At 49.6% G+C, this 23,809-nt stretch overlaps 1 protein-coding gene across 7 annotated transcripts in view; it reads left to right on the top strand.

Annotated features, from left to right (window-relative positions):
• The window catches only part of ALPK2 (alpha kinase 2), a 117,704-nt gene that overhangs the window by 88,794 nt on the left and 5,101 nt on the right, over positions 1-23,809 (top strand). For 4 of the 7 annotated variants that reach the window (XR_013443286.1, XM_036111957.2, XM_078060253.1 and 1 more), the window contains 4 exons: positions 3,239-3,513; positions 4,978-5,066; positions 10,056-10,273; positions 15,297-15,345. Coding sequence is in view for 3 of the 7 variants with exons in the window: in XM_036111957.2 (XP_035967850.2) it covers positions 3,239-3,513; positions 4,978-5,066; positions 10,056-10,273; positions 15,297-15,345 (631 nt within the window). In the remaining 4 variants the exon portion in view is untranslated. Of the gene's footprint in view, positions 1-3,238; positions 3,514-4,977; positions 5,067-10,055; positions 10,274-15,296; positions 15,346-19,316; positions 19,424-23,809 lie in introns of all 7 variants that reach the window. The other 3 variants (XR_013443284.1, XR_013443285.1, XR_004923490.2) reach the window with 1 other exon arrangement.

The raw sequence follows: 23,809 nt of genomic DNA on the forward strand, positions 1-23,809 counted from the left end.
AGGATGTCCTTCCTCCTTATACACGAGAAAACACAATGACTTTCAGAAGGCTTTCTCTGCGTCATCAGCTTCTTAGCATTGCTTGGCATTCACATCCCAGATACTTGCTATGACCACGTTCATTTAGGTTCGCATAAACTCATTTTTCTAGGTTTTTACCAGTTAGGAATAAGACCCCAGTGGGGATGAGTGTAGCCCTGTGACTCCAACCAGAGGGCTCGGGTCTAGACCCGATGACATCACCTCCTCCCAGTGTCAGACCGCTGTGACTGGGGGGTCCAGTGTCAGTGACTCACCGGGCTGGGGATCCCGTACTTTCCTCCCTGTCCCCTTGATCTTTCAGATGAAGAAGACTCAAATGACTTCTTTATCACCTTTTGTATTTGGAGGAGTCTCTCTCACTAAACATTTTATTAGTTGAGTTCTCCAGAGGAAGAACAAATAATATTTTACAAGTTGGTCTCTAATTAAAAAACTAATAAAACCAAGCTTGCGGGAAAGCCCAAAATGAATGATAGTCCAAATAAAACACAAGCTAGCACAACCTAATGATAACACACGGGGCTTTCAAAGAAAAGTCCTAAGATTTATTTTTTTTCCCTTTCATTGTTTTATCTTTGTTAAGTAGACATTTCTGGTGGAAATTACAGATAGGATTGTTAATTATACCCAATATAGTACTATACAAAAAAATTTCCCTTCTTATTTCTGAGCACACAGTCTGGAACAACTTTTGTGTTAAATTTGATACATTTTTAAGTACTCAGTGCACACACTTCTGTTGAGAATAATGGAGTTTCAGAAATTTGGGGGATTATGAAGGAAAACAGAAGGGGGTAAATATAGCTCATATTTATTGGGCTCTGGTGTGTGTACCCAGAACACTTCCTATATTCTTTAAGTGGTAGTAGGGCCCAAATTGTTAACATGAAATTAATCATGTAACTAGAATTGAGAAGATTTGGGTTATATAAAAAAGCCTCCCTTCTTCGTTTTGTGATCCAATTTCAAAATTTAACTTAAAAAAAAACTATACTCTTCTCCATAAATTAATTTTTTTTTCTGGTTCTATCACTAAGGTTGAAATCCATGATACAAGGATCTCCTTAAAATCTGCCTGGGTGGCACAGTTGGTTGGGCGACCGACCACTGGTTTCAGCTCGGGTCATGATCTCCGGGTCGTGAGACTGGGTCCCGTGTCAGGCTCCACACTCAGCATTGAGTCCGCTGGGGTTTCTCTCTCTCCCTCTGCTCCTACCCCCTACATGTGTGAGCTGGCTCACTCGCTCTCTCTCTCAAATACGTAAATAAATCTTAAAAAAAAATTTGCCTGGGACAGTGTCCCATGTGCCTGCCTGTTTCCCAGCTTCACCACCCCAGTTCTGTCTAGAAACCCAGCACAGGTTACTTGGTCAGAGGCTCCCGCTCAGCTTTGTGAAGTCTTGGAGGATCTTTCTGCACACTCCCTTTCCACTGGCACCTTCAGCCCTTTTCCTATTCGAACCCCTCCCTCCCACTTCCTTTCTTTCTTTCTGTCAATAACTAGGCCTATTCGTTCATCAATACCCTTTAAGAATTATTTTATTTTATTTTATTTTTTTAAGAGAGCGAAGGTGCGGGGGAGGAGGGGCAGAGGGAGAGGGAGAGACAGAATCCCAAGCAGGCTCCACGCCAGCATGAGGGGCTCCATCTCACGACCCTGAGGTCATGACCTGAGCCGAAATCAAGAGTTGGACACTCAGCTGACTGAGTCCCCCAAGTGCCCCAAGAATAATTTTAATCTCCTTATACCTTTAATAGCTAGCTTTAGTCATAAGCTGCTCTTATTTATTTTAATTTAATTTAATTTTATTATGTTATGTCAGTCACGATACATTACATCATTCATTTTTGTTGTAGTGATCCACGATTCATTGTTTTCGTATAACACCCAGGGCTCCGTGCATAGGCTGCTCTTAAAACATATGATCTGAAAGTATTTTTAAAAGCAGAGAAAAAAATGTTTCTCTACACAGTCTAAGTAGAAATGTGAAGTGAGATTTTTCACACGACCCAGGATTTCTTTGTTCTTTTAAACATTCAGAAAGATGTCCGTTTTCATCTACTTTGAGGAGGAAGGCATTTAAAAAATTCTAAACAAACTTACTTCATTGAAAGCCATCTTCTTTACTTCTGTCAGCCCATCGGAAGGCTGACCTGCTCATCTCTAGTTTAAAAGAGAGCCTTCTGATTGCGTCCTTTGGCACCTGAAACGTGGAGAATCAACTTTGAAGCTGGTGCTAGAAAAAATAATTCTACTTTTCTTTTTACAAATAAATCCAAAATGATTAGATTTTTTTTCGGTCTTTCTTCAGAGGCAGTTCCTGTTATGGTTTGGTTTTTGCCTGCCTATTTCTTTCTTTTTCTTTAAGCTTTTATTTATTTATTTGACAGAGAGAGAGAGCACAAGCAGGGGGAGCGGCAGAGGGAGAGGGAGAAACAGGCTCCCCGCTGAGCAGGAAGCCCCACGCGGGACTCGATCCCAGGACCCTGGGATCATGACCTGAGCTGAAGGCAGACGCTTAACGACTGAGCCACCCAGGCGTCCCTGCCTGCCTATTTCTTATGTCTACTACGGACATTCTCAACACAGGGAGGCAGTATTGCCCCCGAGAAGGCAAAAATTGCTTTTTAAGGAGGCAAAAAACATGCACTCTGTGTGAGAAGCCCAGATATACACATAGTACATAAACGGATATACAGTATACGTGTGGAATTAAAATTTTGGGGTAGGGGCAATTTGAAAAAAAAAGTCTAAGAAGACTCCTTTCAGGGGGCAATCATGAGAAAAAGGGTTGAGAAACATTGATCTATCACATCTTACCATTGGTCCCTCCTCCTCCCTCCTCCACCCTTCACCTGTCTTTTCAACTTGCCTTTAATTACCTTTCAGGGTCCTGTCCATGTTTTCCAGGTCTGCCTAAACTTCTTTTCCTGGTCTCCCCAGTTTTGCTCCAGCCAGTCTTCTCCCCTCTCATCGGATCAGGGGAGGCCTCACACGGATCCTCCTCCGTCCTCCTCGATGACTCACCCCCCGCTCCCCACCATCTCATCTTTGAGCTTGGCCTCTGTTGGGAGTGTGGTTTCCCTCTAGGTTCTACAGGCCAGACTTGCCCTTATCTCTGCGTGGGAACATCGTTAGCCAAGAAGCAGCACTGGGGGGGATCTTCTGCCCCACTAAAGGTGAGCTGTGTTTTAGGATGTGAGGAGATTGAATTCAGCCAGCTCATCTTCAGGGAAGACTTCCTCAGTGACAGCTACTTTGGGGACCACCTGCACGGTCAGATTGCCACGGAGGAGTTGCACTTCGGCGAAGGCGTGCACCGGAAGGCCTTCCGCAGCAAAGTGATGCGGGGGCTCATGCCCGTCTTCCAGCCCGGCCACGCCTGCGTGCTCAAGGTGCACAGCGCCGTTGCCCACGGGACCAGAAACAACGATGAGCTCATCCAGAGGAACTACAAACTCGCTGCCCAGGTGGGTGCACCTGCCCGAAAGAGTCCCTTGGAGTGTGAGGGGGACCCATGATAGCCTGAGATGAAAGTCAGACTCAGAATTGTTGGGAGTGTCTCCAAGAGTGGGTTTCTCTCCCTTTGGGGTGTGGTTGTAAGGGAGCCACGGGATCAAGCCCGAATGCTGGGAACCAAGTCCAAGTTCTCAGGGCAATTTCTTGCCCTCATGCCAGCCGATTGGGACTCAGCCTGTGTCTGGAGGCCCCTCCCTGGTTCTGACCTGGGCTGGGATCATTTCTGTTCCAAGGGAGCCCCATGAGGTTCTTGAAGGTTTGAGTCTACTTGGACACAGGATGTTATAGAAAGTGGGGGCTCCAAGCTACACAGGAAGCCAGGATTCCCAAGCATCCCCAAGGGAGTAGTTTCTAAATTGTTTTGGTTTGGTTTGGTTTGGTTTATGGAGGGGTGTGGGGTATAATCAGAAGGTTCAGCACTTGTCCTGTTTTCTGCCGTTCTGAGTTTGGGTCAATGTCCGCCTATAAGCTCTGTGGAGAGATTGAGCCAAGACTCCAGCTAAGTTCCCGCCTCCCTATGTTACTGAGTCATAGAGTCTTGAGACACGAAGAGAGCATGGGCTTCCCTCGCTGCCCCCCCTCCCGCTTTGGCCCATGTATTTCACTCTGGACACCAGCACTGGCCAAGCTTTCGGGAGTGTCAGGTCTAGCTCTTTTGCAGAGGAGGTGCCCTTCTAGAACTGATACCTGTAGAACGGATAGGTTAGACTTCGATGAATCTCCTGGGTACTGTCAAGCTCTAACAACCCATCATTGTCTCAGATGTGCTGATGTCAGGTGGGACTTGGGGCTCATGAAGGCAGCCCCTCTTCTGAGTATAGTATTTTGCCAACTGTATTCCTTTCTCCTCCAAATCAACCCTCCTTTTTTCTGTTCTTTCATTGCATATCTTTCCATCTCAAGTACCATCTGGTCCAGTCAGGGAAGACCCCCATCATCCAGACTCCCTCTTGGAGAGGCCCTACAGAGCAGAAAGCAGAATCCAGTTCGCTTTTCCGAGGCAAACAATCTTGTCGAGGTGTTCACTACCCGCAACTCTCATCACACCCCTGAAGAAGAACTTCAGATGGGAGAGCTCACAGGCAGACCAGCGGGCCCTGACATGCTGCCCTGGGGCCATTCCCCTTAGCCTAGGGTGATTTTCAGCCATCCAGCTTCTAGAACTTTTGTAGTTCAGGACACCTGGCCCCAGAGACCACTTGAGCTTTACCTAGATAGTTCCTTCGGGTCTCAGAGCCCCTCGGCAAGTGGACAACTCTAGGTTGTAATAATTGTTGCTTCTGTGCTCCTAACCAAGGGATGGATGGGTTTGGGAATCCACTGGCTTGACCCACATCAGGAAATCTGATTAGCTTTACTGGCAACTCTGAATTTCTTCTAATCACTTGTCTTTCTCATGTGTGTGGGTGATGTAGGAATGCTATGTCCAGAATACTGCCCGACAGTATGCCCAGATCTATGCTGCCGAAGCACAGCCTCTGGAAGGCTTTGGAGAAGTGCCAGAGTAAGTGTGTTTACCCGCTCTAGTATTACCACTCCCGATCTGTCAGGGACTTGGGGGGCCTGGAGGGAGGAGAGGGTGAGAAGGACCAGTAGGACAAGCAGTTCACCTGGTCTTTCTGTCTGGGACCTATGAGAACACACGTGGCTGCTATCCTGTTCCTTACTAGGTGGCCAGAGGCTTACAGAGAGATACTTAATACATTCTTTAAATCAACGTATGTTTGCATGTACGTGTGTACGGATAGATGGATGGAAGGATGGGTAGATGGATGGAGAGATGAATTCAATAACTGTGTCATATGAAATAGAAAAGGATTGGATAGAAAATGAATTAGATAAACGTATCATGTTAAATAGAAAAGAAAGAGTATCTGCTTCACGGATATGACATTGTCTCAACAATAAGCCGGTATAAGAGAACACGAGACTATCACAAAACAATTACCCTACGATGAAAATAAAATATGGTGCCTGTGTCTAAGAAGAGTGACTTGGGTATCATCAGTGGAGGAACATACTACCCATTTCCTGGAACCCTGCAGAGATAAATTACACTGATTATTTTAATCCACTCATTGACTAAACGTGGATTGACCCAAGCAGATGTTTGGGGGTCTGGAACTTGTGGTTGCTAGCCTGCTTATGTGGTTGAGATCATATGTGCGTGTTTAAGTGGAAAGAGAAAGAGGTATGCCAGGGCACGTTGGAAATTTCAGACAGAACAGTCTTTTGTGTTTCAGTAGAAACTGGGAGAAGAAGGAAGGAGGGAATTGTTGCCTACATTGATTCTGTCAGCTCACAAAGGGGGGGAAATACTCTCCCTGAGGTGGTGTATCGGGCATATCATATAGAAAGTCCAGTCTTTCTGCTCTTTGTCAGGAAATGCTTAGTGTCCTTATTTAGTTCACAAACATTTCTCAGCAACTTCAAGAAAAATTAACATAATGCAAAGAAAATACACAATTGCTTTTCTGTTAAACCCACAAAGAGAGCAATCTGGACTGAGTTACGGTGAACTCGCACATTCTCTTTCTTCTCCAGCCCCCTTTCCCAGTCTCCGCCCCCTTCAGTTCTTCTTAAGGAGGAAGAGAGGCAACTGGGTGAGCTGTCCACAAAGCACGGGACCATGGCCCTGTCCGGCGAGGCACACCCAAGTTTTGTGTGACTTGACACCACAATCTGGGGGCTTTCTAAAGAAAACAGCACAAAATTATGAATACAAAGATTGGTGCAGGGACTTGGGAAGGGCCTGTGCTTGTGAGGGACACAGGGGCTAATGAGTGTCATCAGCACCCCCGCGTATATGTCACTGGTTTAAAGATAGACTAGGACATTTTGATATGTAAACACCTGTCCCTTCCTTACAGGGGAAGAATCTGTGAGTGCATGAATGATAACATACGGAAGGATAGGGGTCCTCACAAAGGCATCTGCTCCAATTCCATGCTCATTGAACCAAAATCAGAGGATTCTGCACTGGGAAACACACACACACACACACACACACACGCACACACATGCACACGCACACACACACACACAGAGCCTTCATAAAGGCTTCCATATTTGAAACCATGTTAGAAAAGCTGAACGCAAGCAGGAGACGGCACAGTGAGTGTGATCGTGTATGTGTTGGGTGGGGATGATTTGGATGCTTCTCAGCCTCGAGATGCTCCGGGGTGTGCAGGGACCACCGAGACGTTTCCACCTGGCGGTGGCGGTGCAAGTGGAGGGCAGAACATTGGTGGGGGCATCAGTGCTAGCCCCCGGAAGGAAGAGGCCCACCCGAGAGGAGGTGCAGAGGCTGGATGCAGTGAGACCAGTCGGAGAGGCCTTGCTACAGCCCCGGGGAGGGGCAGTGGTAGTGGGACTTGGTCACTGGACAGCAGGGGGAGGGGCAGTGTCCCAGATCTGGTTAAGGGGAGAGGGTCCTTCCAGAGGGGAAAAGGGTCAACGCTCAGGTGGTGCGGCAAGATCCTGGGCAATAATTAAAAGCCATCAGAATGAGTGACCTTAGCAAGCGGGAATTTTTTTTTTTTTTTAGGACTTATTTATTTATTTGAGAGAGAGAGAAAGAGAGCATGAGCAGGAGGGCAGAGGCAGAGGGAGAGAGAATCTCAAGCAGACTGTGCTGAGCGCAGAGCCCGATGCGGGGCTCGATCCCACGACCCTGAGATCACGACCCGAACCAAAACCAAGAGTTGGACTCTTCACTGACTGAGCCACCCGGGCGCCCCAGCAAGCGGGATTTTTGTAAACCGAGGGGTAACGGGTCAAAGAGCGAGTTGGACTTGGAGCCAAACCAACGCATGGTTGCTCCCGCAGTGAGTGGTAGGTGAGGCGCATTCCTACACATCCCCTCACAAGCCCCCGTGCAGTTTGTTCCTTGCTCAGTGACTGATGAACGGGAAGGGCCAGTTGTGACGTCACATCCTTGCTCCATGCTAGAGTAACTGGGGAGTGGGGGGGCGGGCAGAGCACCCCTGCGGCGGACCTCAGGGAGGAGTGTTAGGGAAGCTTCAGTTCAGGCAGGGTGGGGTGAGGAGAGGACCTGGGGGTGGGACTCAGATGGGCTCGTGTGCGTGTGTGAGTGAGCGGGGGGGACACTAAGTTAGGGGGTACCAAGATGGAGGGGATGGGGTTGTTAGCGTGCCCCTCCCCCTTGCCTCCCACTCTACCAGCTTATTTCTACTCAGTCTTTACAACTCAAGTCACGCCACGCCGCACCCGGAAAGCCTGCAGCCTGTCTTTATTAGTTAGGAGTTGGGAGCAGCGTGCACCTCCCTTCCCAGCGTTTGTCCCTGCAAAGCAGGGGCTGTGTCTCTTTCATGTTCGCTTTCCTGGTGAGTTTTTGAGATTCTGGCATAAGCTACTCAGTAGACCTTTATTGAATGAAAAGAATGGGAGGGTAAGCCGCCAGTCACCGAGGTGGGGCAGAGATAGGAGTGTGGGGCACATGAGGGGTTCAGTTTTGGCTGTGTTAAATTTGAGGTGCCTATTAGACATCGATCGAAGAGAGTAGGAGGCTGGACATGTGAGTCAGGAACTCAGGGGAGAGGTCTGGACCAGGGATATAAACGTGGAAACCATCACCATGCCGATTGTACTTGAAGCAAGGAGGTCACTGGCCAGTGTGGGCAGAGAGAGAAGAGCTCTCCCAGGGCACGCCGGCTCTAAAGTTTGGGGAGACATGAGGATCCAGCAAAGGAGACAGGAAAAAAGTAGCCAGTGGAGCAGGAAGGAGACCAAGAGGAAGTGAGTCTCTGGAAGCAGCGGGAAGGTGCTTTGAGAGATCAGCTGTGTCCAGTGGCACTGAGAGCAAGTAAGACGGCGATGAAGAGGAGACCGTTGGACTCAGCCACACCTGGATGCTACTGGTGCCCTTGACCGAAGCTTCTTTAGTGGGCATGCCTCCGTGAGTGGGTCCCAGAGAGACTGGGAGGGGAGGGACTGCAGACAGTGAGTCTAAACTGATCTGAGTTTGGATGGCAGCCGTGAGTCGGTGGTTGAGGGGCAGCGGGGTCAGCATGCTGTGCAGAGTGTCTCAGCAGGTCGCTGGGCCACTTGGCAATGATGGTTCTGCAGAGGGAAGAGGGGATGGAGGATGTGGGCAGTACTTGCTGGGGCAATATCCCTGATATCAGAGGGGGTGGCCAGATCCAGGACACCAGTGGAAGAAGAGGTGCGGGGGGGAGCAAGGAGGCTTAAGCCATCGTGGAGGGCAAAGGGGGGGCGCAGACTCCGGGAGGTAGGACTCTGTGGTGGTGGCAGCTCTTAGAAGCTCTCTTCTGATTGTTTCAGTCTGCACAGTAACCCAGGAAGCAAGGCCATCAGCTGAGAGGGAGGCTGGGGAGGAGGGGGGCGGAGTGAGGAGAGGAGCGATGGGCAACAATCATCTAGGGGGGTGACGGTGAATGGACTGTGTGGAAAACCCCATTCAGGACGTATCCCTTCTCCCCTGCGGCCGCCACCACTGTTGTGCTGTGTGCTCCCTGGTCTCCCTGCTCAGCCCTTGCCCCCGCATGGCCCCTTCTCCCCAGAGTGGCAGACTCATCCATAACACGGGTGTGTGATCGTGGCACTCCTCTGTCCAAAACCCTCCAGTAGCCTCTCATCCAAATCAGTACAAAGGGCCAGAGTTTTTCAAATGACCTTCCAGACCCCACAAGGTCTGGCTTCCCGTTCCCTCCCTGTCTGCACCCACCTGCTACCACCTCCCCTTTGCTGACTCTACTCCAGCCACACGGGCCCCTCCCTGCTCTTGGAACCCACCAAGAATGCTCCTGCACCAGCGCCTTTTCCCTTTGTTGTTCCTTCTACTTAGAATGCTCTTCCCATAGATACCTTCATGGCTCCCCACCTCCCTTCCTACAGGTCTCTGCTCAAACGTTCTTTCTTAACAAGGCCTTCTCTGATCTCCCTCAGTAAAATAGCAGCCCCTGCCTGACCCTTGCGCTACCTAGCACCTTTCCACTGCTTTATTTTTTCACCTAGCACCTAGCACTATACATTGACTTCTTTATTGCCTGTCTCCCTCATTTAAATGTAAGATCCTTGAGAGCAGAGCCTCTGTTTTCTTCGCTGTTTTCTAGAACAGCATGTGGAAGACCATCTGACATAGAAACCACTGAATGAATATTTGCTGACTGAATGGAAGGAAGGAAGGCAAGAAAGAAAGAAGGAGAAATGATGGGTGGATATATGGCCAATGGGTCACTGAGATATGACTATAAAGCAAACATTCATTTCCACATGGGCAGTCAAACTCCTTCCCAAGGAAGGATTTCTGACCAACTCCAGGCACAAAGGAAAGACAGAAATATATCTTTCCACCTTTTGAACAACCATTGTGGTCGGGGGCCAGCCTATATCTAGTGGGGTCTGGGGATTTGTTCTGCATCTCCCCGCTCCCCCAAGTGAAGGCAGAATGCCCCCAGTCTCTAATTCCAGGTGAGAACGTGATGTGTGCCCATGCTGTCTTCCCTTCCAGGATAATTCCCATCTTTCTTATCCATCGCCCTGCGAACAACATCCCTTATGCAACAGTGGAGGAGGAGCTGATTGGAGAATTTGTGAAGTATTCCATCAGGGATGGGAAGGAGATAAACTTCTTGAGAAGAGAATCGGAGGCTGGTCAGAAGTGTTGTACCTTCCAGCACTGGGTATACCAGAAGACAAGTGGCTGCCTCCTGGTCACGGACATGCAGGGTGAGGAAAGCAGCCTGGCCTGGCTTCCAGGGATGCCGCGGGCCTGGAATATTCCTGGGGGTGTGGACGGGAGGAGAGGGAGAGGTCTGCTGGATGCCTTTAAGCATCTTTACCAGCAGAAGGTGTGACTAATGTCTCATCAGGAACAAGGGCTGAGACAGGAACCTGAAATGACCAGCCAAATGGAGCACTAAAGTACATTGTAATAATTCATACCAATAATGCGTTCCTATTACTACAGGTAACCGAAAATTGGCTTGATTGTTCTATCCTCCACAGGGGCAATTCCGAAGTATGGAGGAAAATCTGGCTGTACCAAAAGATGAATTAAGATGTAATCATTCATTCTTAATAGATGAAAGGGTCTTTCACAGTTGCTTTAGATTTTCAAGCTCCACTGGCTAGTTTGCAGCATTATCAATTTATGTGCAAATTGACGGGAATGCCTTTGTCATATGAAGTGGGGATATGATAATTAGGGTACCCAGAGAGACAGCCCTGAGACCAGTTGCAGTTTGGGGTTCCCCAAGACCACCTTCTGGTTCATTAATTTGCTGGAAGAACTCACAGAACTCAGAAAATCCTTTACACTCATGGTTATGGTTCCTTACAGTGAAAGGATACAGACTCAAGTTAGCAAAAGGAAGAGGCTCGTGGGGCAGAGTCAGGGGGAAGCCAGGTGGAACTGGCAGGTGTCCTGTCACAGTGGAGTCACGTAGACAGCGCTTACTTCTCCCAGCAATGATGTGTGGCAGCGCACAGGAAGAGCACGGGAAGCTCGCCCAAACCTCGGTGTTCAGAGTTTTTACTGGGGGGCGGGGAGGGAGGCCATCACATAGGCATCACTAGTCACAAGGTGGACTTTGGTCTCTAGCCTCTCCAGAGGTCACACCCATGGCCCCAGGTAGACCAAGACACTCTTATCAGGCAGGTCATTCCGGGGCTTAGGGGTTACCTCTCAGGAGCTGGGCAAGGATTGAACCTTTATTTGGGCAAGGTTAATCCTTTCCTGCACACAAATGTTCAGGTACAAATATTGGGGAAGGGATCCCAGGAAACACTGGTAGGAGAGAGAAGTGGGACAGGCAGTGGGAAGGCGGCCAGTAGGGGAACCTTATAACAAAGCCAGTTTCCGCGGCGGGTCACTGAAGCTCCTGCCTGCTGGGGAGACTCTGGGAGCCTGTGCAGAGCAGCTCCTCAGAATTATCTCACGCAAGAGTGAGGGAGCAGGGGTCTTTATACACCAACTGTCTTTAGCTACCGGTGGAAGGCTACTCCTGGTGGGGGTGTTAATGCTCCTGCACTTACCACCTGCACACGGACAAGCCAAGCTGAGCAAAGCAGGCTCCCGTGATCAGAGAAAGTTCTCAGGCAAAGAAATGCTGGTGGCATGTGGAGGGGGGCCAGCGTGCACGGAAGCGGTTAGGGTGAGGGCAGTGGGTGGGGCGCCAACAGTTTCTACCACAAGGGTTTTCCTTTTCCTCTTCCTTTCCAAATAATAATACTGCAAAGAAAAATCTGAACTATAATCGGGTGCCTGCTCTATGTCAGACCTTGTCACAGACGAGGATCTCCAGCTCTTTCTACAGCCTGGTGGTGAAGAGCAAGACTGCCTCTGGGTTCTGTTCCCACCGCTTCCTAGCTGTGAGCCTTGGGCAAATTACTTCCCTCTCTGCGCCTCAGTACTTTACGTGTGGGGTTGTTGTGAGGCTTAAACAGAATGGGAAGACATGTAGCACAGCATTGCCACATAGTAAGTGTTCCCCGATTTTTTAAACTTTTTATTTTGAGATAACCATAGACACAAGAAGTTGCAAAAATGTTCAGAGCGGTCCCCCTTTTTGTATGTACTCATTTTTCCTATAATTTTTGTCTGATCTTCATAAGACAAAAGGAAGACATAAGACATAAGTCTGCAAAGAAGACATTAGGATCCCATTTTACAGATGAGAAAACAGAGGCTCAGAGACAGTGCTTTGTCTGCTGTCACTCAGCCAATAAGCAGAGGGGTCCAAGACTCTACCCTGTGGTTTCTGACTCCAAAAGCCAGGCTCTTTCCACTAAACTGCAAATTTACCAATTTGCGAGAGATTGCCAAGTGTCTCCCGATGTTAAAGCTTCTAGTGAGGACCTTCTTGTAGGCCAGCTGGGAAGTGCACCGTGTTACAGTCTTGCAGATGGGGCCAATCTGCATACTGAAGGCTGCCATACCCGCTCACTTTCTGAAGAGACTCCACTGTCACTCTCACACACACACACACACACACACACACACACATCCCTATCTATTCTAGTTAGACTCCGGCTGTGTAATTCTGGATTCCCCCCTCCATCTTTTCTCCTTCAGAGTTAATTTTGCAATAAATGTAGTTCTTCTACTGAAAAGCAACACCCTGGAACTCTGTGCACAGCTAGTTTTGCTTCCAGGCACTTGTAAACAAGCGTAGTGGAATGTTAACATCTCTCCGTAAATGATGTGTGCGGTTTAATGTGTTGGCACGGTGTATCATAACGGGGTTTATTTACTCTCTGCTGCTGGGGAAAATCTCTTTATTGTCATCATCGTTGTGTACAAGATAGCACATCCATTCTCTAGAGAACCTGTACATTTTCTAATTTAACTGAGACACTGGAATGAGGATTAAAAAAACCCCAAACAAACTCAAACTCCACTATGACCTTCTCAGACTCTTAAAAGCGATCCCCTCCCTCATTGCATTAGGTTGTTGACAGGATTGTGGTGGGTTCTGCAAGCTTGGGGGTAAAATCCCCACATGTGATTTGGCCCTGAGGTCTGCCCACCGCTGAGATCACTAGGGATCGTAAGAAGCGGTCACCCCAAAGACCCAAGAACTCAAGTTCTGGAGAACAAATTCCTGATGCTGCCTACTTCCTTCCTTCCACCAGAAACGACCCGTAGATGACTGTTATCCCCCACTCCACTTCATTGCTCCACACTAGAATTCAAATTATTATCCTATGGAGACTTTGGTTGAATCCCCAGCAAATTACTAAACCGAGACACGTTTCCTTTTCAAAATTATATTATTTTTCTCAACTGTAACTGATAGCTGGTAATTGTGAGAGGCAGGAAAAGCAATTCCCAAGTTCAAGGACCTTTTGCCAAATGACTTTTTAAAATTGGATTGAAATGCAGCTCAGAGCTGTGATTTTTAAATACAGCATTCCACAAAAACAAGATGTCCAAAGAGGGCTTTTACAATTTGGTGTCTTTTTTTTTTTTTTTTTAAAGCACAGCCCCTGTAATAAAGGTTATGTGAAGCATTTCTGCATATGTTCTCGTTGTTAGCAGCTTTGCAAGAATGAGATGAATTATTCGCCCTCTGCGAAAGCGGCTTTTAAAATGCTCACTGGCTCACCCGAAGTGCCAGGTCGGATTTAGCTCACAGGTGCACTGCAGAAAAGGAACGCCATTGCTTCTGTCTGACTAACCAGCCTGAATAGCAGCATGGCCTGTATTTTTGCCGTACTCCGGGCAGATGCTGCTGAATCAGGGCATTAACCCATTAGGGTTCCTCTCCCGGGCCTCCGAAAGCAGCGCTCATAAGAGTGGAGACCCACGGAGCTGGGCTGCCATCAAGTCTGACCTCGGGGTTGGCTTGGGAGAGGATGCTGGTTCCTTCGTCCACAGCCCAGACCGGTTTCTGTGCTGCCAGGCCCCTCTGCGAGCGGGTCATCTGCTGGCCATGGGGAATACAGCAACCACAGGCCTGGGTAGGACAAGAGGTAGGGGCAAGAGAGGGGGAGGCAAGCCAGACAGACTGGTGGGGTAGCACTGTGGACCCCATGCTCTGCCACAGAAGGCCTATCACTAGATTGCAGGCATGTGCTTGAGGCGGAGGTCCACTGAGTCGGAGCCCGTGCCCGTGGCCACCACCCTAGAGAGACAGGAGCTGAATGCTCCCGGGTCTGGCAAGGAGAGTCTGGAAAGGCCAGAGGCCATCCACACTCTGGGCGTCAGAAAGGTTTGTCTTCCTCCAGATCTGGAAGAGGTTAGGGATGCAGAGTGAGACGGGGACAGGGTGAGAGCATGGCTCTTCTACCGCCCCAGGTGATGGCTACTCCGGCCTTGCCCGCCCTGCAAGACAGAAGGATTTTCCGTTTTCTTTGAGTCTCTGGTTCCTCAGCCACTCTCTCAACTGCTCCTGCTGGAGGGGCAGAGGCAAAAAGCCTCCTGTGCGCTTGCGCTTCTATCCGGGGTACACCATGGCTCTTGCTGAACCAGAGTGGGAAGCTCAGGGAGCTGTGTGGCTTGTTTTGGTGTTGGTAACCAGCCCCCCCATGGTTTAACGGGTAGAGGCTAGGATAAGTTAAAGGGTTAGACCATGGGTCACAGCGGTCAGCATCTCCAGGCCAGTAGTTCCAAGTCTCCATGTAACTCAGGAGTGTTTCCCTGGGCCTAAAGCCAACCCAGAAAATCTTCCCTCCTTAATTGGGAAACCATCTTTACGGGGATGGGAAATCGCATGTCTGGAGTTTGGCTTGGAACTGAACCAATGCCATCTTGGACTCTCTCACTGCTGACCTCACCACTCCCCCGGCCCACGCCCATGCCCACGTCACCCGCCACTGCAGTGACCCGGTGGAGCAGACCGAAGGCCCGTCTGAGCGTTTCCAGGGAGAGAGCTTGCGGGCCAGGCAGCCGGGCTCAGAGCCGTGCATGGAGCTACGGCAGCGGGGGGTGGGCCGGGCACACAGAGGACATCGTTGCCCGAGCTACAAAGGCCTGGGGGTGGCTGGGGGTGGCAGGCCCCACCACTGGTTCCCGCGAGACACAATTCCCCTAAAGTGCTGTCGGAGGCCTGCCGTCCCCCGTTATCATCCCACAAAGCTGGAAGTATGTCTGCAAGGCCGTCAGTGCTGATGGAAACAAGGAGGAACGTGTGCTTATGTAGGAGAGGAAGGCGGGTGGGCTATCAGTACCCCTTCCCCCGGAGTGGATGGCCAGTCCTTTCCCAGGAGCCCCGGGTAACACAAATCTCACCTCTCTCTCTCCCTATAGGTGTAGGAATGAAGTTAACTGACGTTGGCATAGCAACACTGGCTAAAGGGTGAGTAGAAAAAACCCCAGCACATCTCATTCGATTCTGAGCCTCCAAACACCTGCCGGGCACACACTGTGAAACTGATATGGGCAAGTCGATTTCTTGTCCTAACTGCAGATGACAAATGTTCCTGGGACGAATTCAATTCGCTTCTCTCACTTACCAGGAGAGCCATGGGGGGTCAACGCCAGCATGATTGGAATTTCTTTTAATCATGAACATTCCATTTTTCTGCCTTTGATATCTTCACTATTAGAATCTTCTTAATTTTTCTGCATTTGAGTGCAGTGAATTCAATTTGCATATTTTTAACGATTCCCCCCCGCCCCTTATCCCAAAAAGTCCTTCAGGCGGCTCCCACACTTCCCTGGAGGTGGTTTCAGGAGCAAATGGCTAGGGAACAGCTGTGATGCCTTACTTTGGTGGTTGTGTGGCTTTGTTTTCCCAGTTCAGTGTAGGGTCTGGCTTGGTTCCGTGTGGGCTATGCCCGGACGGCACTGTGACATCTTCCTGGCTGATCTCTTGAACATCTGTGCCTTCTCTCTGCTTTGCTGGACCACCGTTGAGGAGAAAGCAGGCAATTTGTGGTTCCTGGTGAAAATACAGTTCTGGGTTGGAGCTGCCCCTTGCTTTTGCCCACTCCCGCTGTTCCCATGGCCCAAGACTGTCTATCACGAGGACGAAATAGAGGGACGGATGACTTTTCGAAGGGACGGATGGCTTATGTGTTATTATTGTCCAGGTATGGCGAGGCCAATCCTTTTCTGGATGGAAAAGGAGGACAAAAGCCACTGACAAGCATTTGTTGCTCACAACCCCGAAGAGGGCCAGGCTGTGGGGTCCGCACAGGGAAGCACGAGGGTCAGTCTGGAGGCAGAACATGAGCAACATGTTTGATTTGGTTTTCAAGGGAAGGAATGGGTGAGGCAGGGAAAGCAAGCTTGGGATTGGCTAGTGTGAAAAATGTCAGCAGGCTCTGGGGTCGGGGGGGGGGGGGGGGGGGGCAGTCCTCCTTGTCTGGCCCTGGTGCCACGAAGGCAGGTGTGAGAAAGGCTTTAGATGGGCTAGTTTGCATATGAAAGGTGTTCTAGAAGGCCAGTCATCCACTATCTCTAGGAATTGGCTACCTGGGAAGGGCAGTCTCTCCAGGGTGAGCAAGACCCCAGATGTCATAACATCAGAAATAGAGAAAACAGAACGGCCTGATTAATAGAGCTTACTCCCCCCTTGGCTGCTAATGACTTATCCGAGAGAACTTTCTGGTTATTTCCGCCCACCAGCATCAGCAGTCCTTCAACAAGTAAACCTATCTCCAACCTTAGTGAAGGGCAGAGAAAAGCAGAGGAATGGGGCAAAAAAAAGGGGAAAATGGACTTTTTAACCTCCAGATCATTGACTCTGATTCACAGAGTTCTCACTGACAACACAGAGCTTCTGGTCTGGGTTTAGAACTAAGATGCAGTTTGGGTGTTTTCCTTCTAAAAAGCGGCTCAGGATAATACAGTTTTGTGTGGGAATTCCCTCCATACGGCATCCCCAGTGCCAACCAGAGCCCTAAGCATCAGATGAGTCTGGAAATTTCGTTGTGGCCTTGGGCATGTGAGGAGAGCATGGCAGGCGGGGTACGACGTAGTGGGGAGAACTGGGGTTTCAGAGAGAGTCTTGGGTTCAAATCTTGGCTTGTGCCATTTACTTGTGACTCTCCCAGTGGCGGCCTTGCTTCTTCTTGTGTTACAGGCGTTTGTCCGGCCCGTGGGATGGGTGACCGCACATCCTGGTGTGTGCGGGATGGTGCCATTTCATGTCTGCTGTCCTCATACCCATCGAGTTAGTCATTTGTCCTGGACAGTTTCCCCCACTTAGAGAAGAAAATAATGGTGCTGCTATTTATGAAGAGATTTCTCTGGACCTCAAAAGCATTGCCCAAGTAAAGCAGATTCCGTGTTCCCTGTGGGCAATTGCAAATTCAGCATCATGCACACCTGGTTTGAATGCTGGGTTCTCGTCTTACCAGCTATGTGATCAGGTGACTTTAAAAAAAAATTTTTTTTTTGAAGATTTTATTTATTTGATAGAGAGAGAGAGAGTGAGAGTGAGCGTGCGAGTGGGGGGGGGAGGGGCAAAATTGGAGGGAGACAAACAAGCAGAGTCCTCACTAACATAGAGTCTTGATCCCACAATGCGAGATCATGACCCGAGCAGAAACCAAGAGTTGGAAGTCTAACAGACCGGGCCACCCAGGCGTCCCGGGTCACGTGACTTTAAGTTCTGGAAGCCACTGATCTACCGAATGGGGACACAGAGGGCTGTCTTGAGGATCCCTCCCCCACCCCCGTTAATCTGCATCCAGGCCCGGAAGCTCAGTATGTGCGTGATCAACACTGGTTTCCCTCCTCCCTCTTCCCTCAGCCTGATGCCAGGGTAGACAAATTTCATACCATTCTTTAGAACAGCTTTCTACCAAAACAAAGCAGAAACCTGCCCAAGAAGTTTCAAAAGCTAAGACAAGCTTAAGAGCATGATTATTTAAGACATCTTTTAAAAGCATCTTAACAGTTTCTGGGAACTCATTGTACATTTTGGTCCTCATTTTAAAAAGAAATGCAATCCCTTGGTTTTGTTCTCAGCTTTAATGTGACTTATCTGGCTTGGGACAACTGCCCAAGACCCATTAGGAGAGCTGATGGCTGGAGCCCAGTGCAAAATGTTGTCTCTAAAGTGTTACTTATGGCCTTCTCTCCTAAGGAGTGGTCAGGAGGAGACGGGACAGAAGGGAGTTCTGAAGCACCTGAGAGCTTTAGAAGGGATACTAGATCATCTTGTCCATTGTTTTTTAAAAACTGTTCTTTCAAATTTTCCTAAGTCACAATTTTTTCCCCCCAAAGAAACATTTCTTAGAAGCCCAGTTTAAAAAACTGATAAAAGGGGGACCCTCAATTGGAGTGTAAGGAGTGGTTGGGAGATCTCTTCGGAGGCCCCTGGGAACCCCTCTGCTCTGGATTGAGAACCGACAACCATGTCCAGCCTTCTTACTTTCCCAAGCAGGAGGTGCAGGGAAAGGGGCGGGCTGCTTGCAATCACGGCACGTTTGGAGCTGAAATTCAACTGAAGAGACTCTCCAGGGAAAGCTAGAGCTGCAACATGGAGCTCAAAGGGAAGAACCCTTAGAAAGGGTTCTGATTTGAAGGCAGCTCCAAGACAGGCTGAGGAGAGCCCAGGTGGGAAGGACTGCAAGCTGGGGAAGAGGCTGGGGAGCGCTGCAGATGCCCCAGGGCCTCTGCAGAGCAGGAGAGAGGATGGACAGCTAAGTGTCCATAATGCACTTTCTCTTTATTCTTAGCAAGCACCCCAGAGGGCTTAACTCATCCTGGCTGGAAAGGGAGGAGCCTGGGGAATGGGCACGATCCTAAGAAGCAGTGTTCCGTGTAGGCAGCATTACACACGGTCTTTTAACCACATTAGAAAGAACACAAGGCATGGGTGGGAGAAGCATGGAGGAGGCCAGTCTGACTTACTTTACTAATAATTAATAACGACAATAATAATAAACAGGGGCGCCTGGGGGGCTCAGGCATGTGACTCTTATCTTGGGGTCATGAGTTCAGGCCCCACGTTGGGTGTAGAGATTACTGAAAAAAATAAAAACATTTTTTTTAATAATAAACAATACACCGTATTGTTTAAAGCAGCAAGAAAAGGATCTCCCAAATTTAGGACCCACCCTTTTCTGGCCAGCAGTGGTCAGAATCTTTGGCAGGAAGAGAAGCCATTGTGTCATTTAAAGAAAATATTCCCTTATGTCTCAATCTGCACCGTATGTTTGGCTGCTGGCCTCCCAGTAAGTGCGACCTGTCTTGTCCTCTTGTTGAGTGAAGGCAGAGGGTATGCGACTATTTTGAGGGCAGTTATTTACAATCTTGTAAAATAAAATAGGAACTGTCATGACTTATTTGTTTTGATGCCACTTTACCTGGTAGAATGATCCTTAAGACAGAAGTATGTCCTATTTCTCCTGGGAGCCAGCGATAGGAAGATGTCTGGAAACGCATCACCTGTCCCCAGTACCCATGACCTTCCAGCAGTGGTGAGTGCGAAAACTTCAGCTTACAAAGCGTGGCCAATAGCACTGTTGCAACATCTAATAACCCATTTTCTCGGCAGACCCAAGACACTGACCGGACAGTTGAATATTTTTCCCATTTGGAATTGCTTGAAAGCTCTTTGAAGGGGAAAAGGGAAAACGCCTAATTCTATAACTGGAGATTTAGAAAGTTAACTTCACCAAATCAAAGCCCGTGTAAACCATGTGTAGGGGAGCCGACCGGCAGGTGTCCCAGTAGGTCCTGGAAACCCGCGCCCCTCCCAGCCAGCCATTGAATTTCTGGGGAGATGTTTGTCAATAGAAGACATGAAAATGTCTAGAAGGTAGCTAGAAAAAGGAGTGTTGTGTGTGTGTGTGTGTCCCACAAAGAATGAGGGGCTCACTGTGGAGTGATGTTCCAGAGGAGCAGAAACCCTTCCCTAAAGATTTCAGAGCTTGTCACATAAAGAAGGCGCCTCAGTCAGTGCCATCCCATCCTGAGCACACTAAAAATGTGGCCTCCACGACCACCCCATGCCCAGATGCTCTCTGATGGTGAAACCTTAATGGGAATGAAATTTGTCTACCTCTGGGGAGATGGCGTGATGTGATTGGCCACCAGAGGGCACCAGAGCCAATACGTTTTCCCTTTATAGGCTCCAAAAAAAAAGCTCATTTTATGTTGCGGGGATTAAAGTGAAACAGCGAAGAGTACGCTGAGTAGATTTCTTCCCAGTCAGTAAGCATTGGACGACATAGGTCTGATGTGAAGAGCACCAAAGGACACTCCTCAGGGTGACCAGCGCCAGTATCTCAGATTTCTACACTTGAAAGAAAGAAGCAGCCACGAGATGCATGGCAATGCCCAGTGTCCCTGACGTGGAAACCAAATTCAGGAGACAGAATGATAAATGGCTTGTTCCCTGCAGAAGGGCAAACATGAGGTGATGGGGACTCAAATGTCAAGGCAGGAGCCTGGGAAGGACAATTGCCCTGAGAAAGCAGGCTCTGCCGCTGTTGGTGTGTGCAGTCTCGTCCTACAAGCCCTGAAAAAGAGGAAAGATTAAACCAGACTCCCACATTTAGTCAAGCTAAGCTCCAGAAAAAAAGGCTGTATCCTCACTGCCAAGAGCAGCCCACGGCAGAGCCTCGAGTGCCCACGGGCAGGCACAAGTCTGAGACCCCACCGTACCTGGAGGGAAAGGGCAACACAAGCTGGGGGATGCAAAGAAATAGGATTTGTATTCAAGACACACGGCCCTACGGTAGGCTTGTGTGTGCATGTGCGTGCGCATGGTGTGTGTGTGTGTGTGTGTGTGTGTGTGTGCACGCGCCCTGCGTGTGTGCTGACTCCAGGCAGACCATTAATGCATGAATCTGCCAGGAGGGGAGGAAACAAAGGGACCCGGGGACAGAATCTCCTGACATCCTGTAAGTGCTTCTCACAGCAGGGCCGTGTCCCTGTAGAACCCACACGTTCCAGCGGACTTGCCAACACAGGCTTCAGAGGACAGTCTCTCGGGTCTAAGGGACCTGAGAAAGGCACCTTACCTAACTCTCCGCTTCTCCCCACGGCCCCATTGTCATCTATCCTGGAGGGCGGTCTGCATCCTGTTTTAATCTGATGAAGCCGTCACACAGTAGAGCACCTTGGCCAGTGGCTGGTTTATTTGGCCAGTCTTGGCCATCAAGGAGGTCTGGAGGCCCATGAAGGGAACATTTACCCTTTTCACAATTTTGGCAAGGCTGGTACCAACAGCAATGTTCTCGGTGTGTTCAGAGTCTCCCGGATCCAACAGTCAGCAAGGACATACCCCTCCATGGAGTGGGAATAGCATGGCAGTCTCCTGGTCTTGGCCCAAAAGTCTTGCAAAGGACAGCTTGTTGAAGTGAGTAAAGTTGGAGCTGTGGGCTTCTCCCCCTTCCTCGGCACTATCCCCCAGCCTGGCCATCCCCAGGACCAGAGTGACCTGCAGCCAGGCTCCTTGTCATTTGCCATCCAGCTTCAGAGGCAAGTCTGAACAGAAAGAACATCTGGAGAGGTTGAAGGGTTTGAGATGGGCCCCTGCAGGATGGGCCCCTGGAAGACAGGAGGAGGGAAATGGAAGATGAAGAACTGAGGGCCAAGAAGGTCAGGGTTCACAAGAGCCTGAGAGCATAGGGCTAGATGAAGACCAGACTGTCCAGAAAGAAGTTCTCGGTGCCTCCAGGAAGGTCCAAGCAAAGTGCGCTGGAGCCAGGTTACAGGGATGGAAGAGGGAACGTGCCACAAAGATGCCATGGACTCAACAAGTTTGTCAATAGAAGACATGAAAATGTCTAGAAGGTAGCTAGAAAAAGGAGTGTTGTGTGTGTGTGTGTGTCCCACAAAGAATGAGGGGCTCACTGTGGAGTGATGTTCCAGAGGAGCAGAAACCCTTCCCTAAAGATTTCAGAGCTTGTCACATAAAGAAGGCGCCTCAGTCAGTGCCATCCCATCCTGAGCACACTAAAAATGTGGCCTCCACGACCACCCCATGCCCAGATGCTCTCTGATGGTGAAACCTTAATGGGAATGCTGATGCCCTTTTGTCTTAACTGCCCGACTCTGTGCCCTAAAGGGGCTCCTCCCTCTGCAGCTAAAATCTGGGTTTGGGCCGGAGCTTTGGGAATCACAGCTCTGGGGCTGAGGACAGTGGATGACTCTCAGACTGCCCATTTTAGAGCTGTCTGGTCTCCAGGATCCCCTCCTTGGCCCTCTGTGTCCTGACTTGAGTTTGTGTTTCAGATACTAAGGAGAGGACTATGTGCTGGCATATCTGTGGGGACCCACGGTCACGAGAACGGGGACCATTGTAGATGCTTGGTTCTCCCTCACCTCCCCAGGACCTCCCTCCTGCTCTCGCTTCCTCAGGGCTCACAGCACAGAGCCCCTCCTGGCTTAGGGAGATTCCTTCAGCAGCAAGACAGCAGAAGCCATGCAAGTGTGCAGGGCTTCTAGAATGCCCTTGCCAGCAGAACCAGAGCACCAGACTCGTGGGCTGCTTTTGGCCCTCCTCTCTTTACGACTCCGCGTTTTCCAGCCTGGGCGGATGTCAGGGAAGAAAGTGCCAGGGCCGGTTTCCATGGAGCCTCCCCAGGCTATTGCTCAAATTGGGGCCTGAGGGAGGAGCCGAGAGGAGGCGGAAGGGCAGGGAGTGGGCAGGCTGGGGCAGAGCGGGCTGTCAGCCAAGCGAAGGAGCTGGGGTGGCTTCTCAGGGACACGGAGCCCCTTGAGCAGCTGTGTGACCATGATCTGACTCACCCTGTGGGGCAGGAGACTGCCCACCATGGCGGGCAGCAAGGACAGCCCCCGGGAGGCTACAGCCATAGTCTGGGTGAGGTGGTGGTGGCCGGACCAGGGTTCCCATGGTGCTTGTGGGGGTGGGGTGCGAAGGTCACCTCTCCAAAGGGAGGAAGATCGTAGACAAGCTCAGAACACAACTTGTGTAGAAAACACAGATGTGGTTACATTACAGCATCCCCACCGCAAAGAGCTCAGCGACTCTTACAGAAGCATTTTCAAAGGGATTGTGTGAAAACAAGATTCCTGTTGTCAAATAATCTTGAGAAACCCTGGATTGAATAAGTGTAGGTGGTTTCTTTAGTGTGAAACTTCATATGGTGTTTAAAGAGCCAGTGGGTGATTTCAAGGCCCAGGGGCGCAGGGAGAAAGATTAGAGAGCATTAATTGCAGTACTTACACCACAGGATGATTTTTATTTCAAAGCATCTTGTGGGGCTCTTGCTCCTTGGAACATATTTCGGGAAATGCCGACCCACAGGAACAATTACATAGCATGGCTCCTGAAGCCTTCCACAAATGTCCTCTGGCCTCATCCCTCCTCAGAACACCTGCTCTTGCTCGGAACGTCCTCTGAATCTTCGCCCATGCCGTTCCCTCTGCCACATAAACCCCAAGCCGTCCTTCCTGCGTGAATCCTGCTCAGGACCCACCGCGCAGTGGGAAAAGCCCCATCTCTCAGGTTCCTGTAGCTGTTTATCACATAAAATGTAATTATTTGTTTGTGTATCTGTCTTCCCTACAAGATGGCCAGCTTCTGGGAAAGGGCCATGTACCTTATTAATCCTTTTTAATCTCCCCATCATGTCTGCTGTCTAGCTGGTGCCTAATGAAGGAACAAATGAAGAAATGGAGGGTATTGACGGAACTGTAGGAATTACCAGATGGTTCCAGAGTGGGGGGCTGCCCCGGGTCCCTCCTTTTGTACATGTAGATAGCAATCTGTTCTCTCTGTTCATAAATCCAGCCCTGGCTTTCTTGTACACACACACACCCCAAAACTAGAGGTTTATTTCAATTCCTCACCCCTCTCCTCACCCTGAATTCTGGGTCCTTGTAGCCATTCC

This window comes from Halichoerus grypus, chromosome 13 (assembly GCF_964656455.1).
Source record: "Halichoerus grypus chromosome 13, mHalGry1.hap1.1, whole genome shotgun sequence".
In the NCBI taxonomy this organism is placed as follows: Eukaryota; Metazoa; Chordata; class Mammalia; order Carnivora; family Phocidae; genus Halichoerus; species Halichoerus grypus.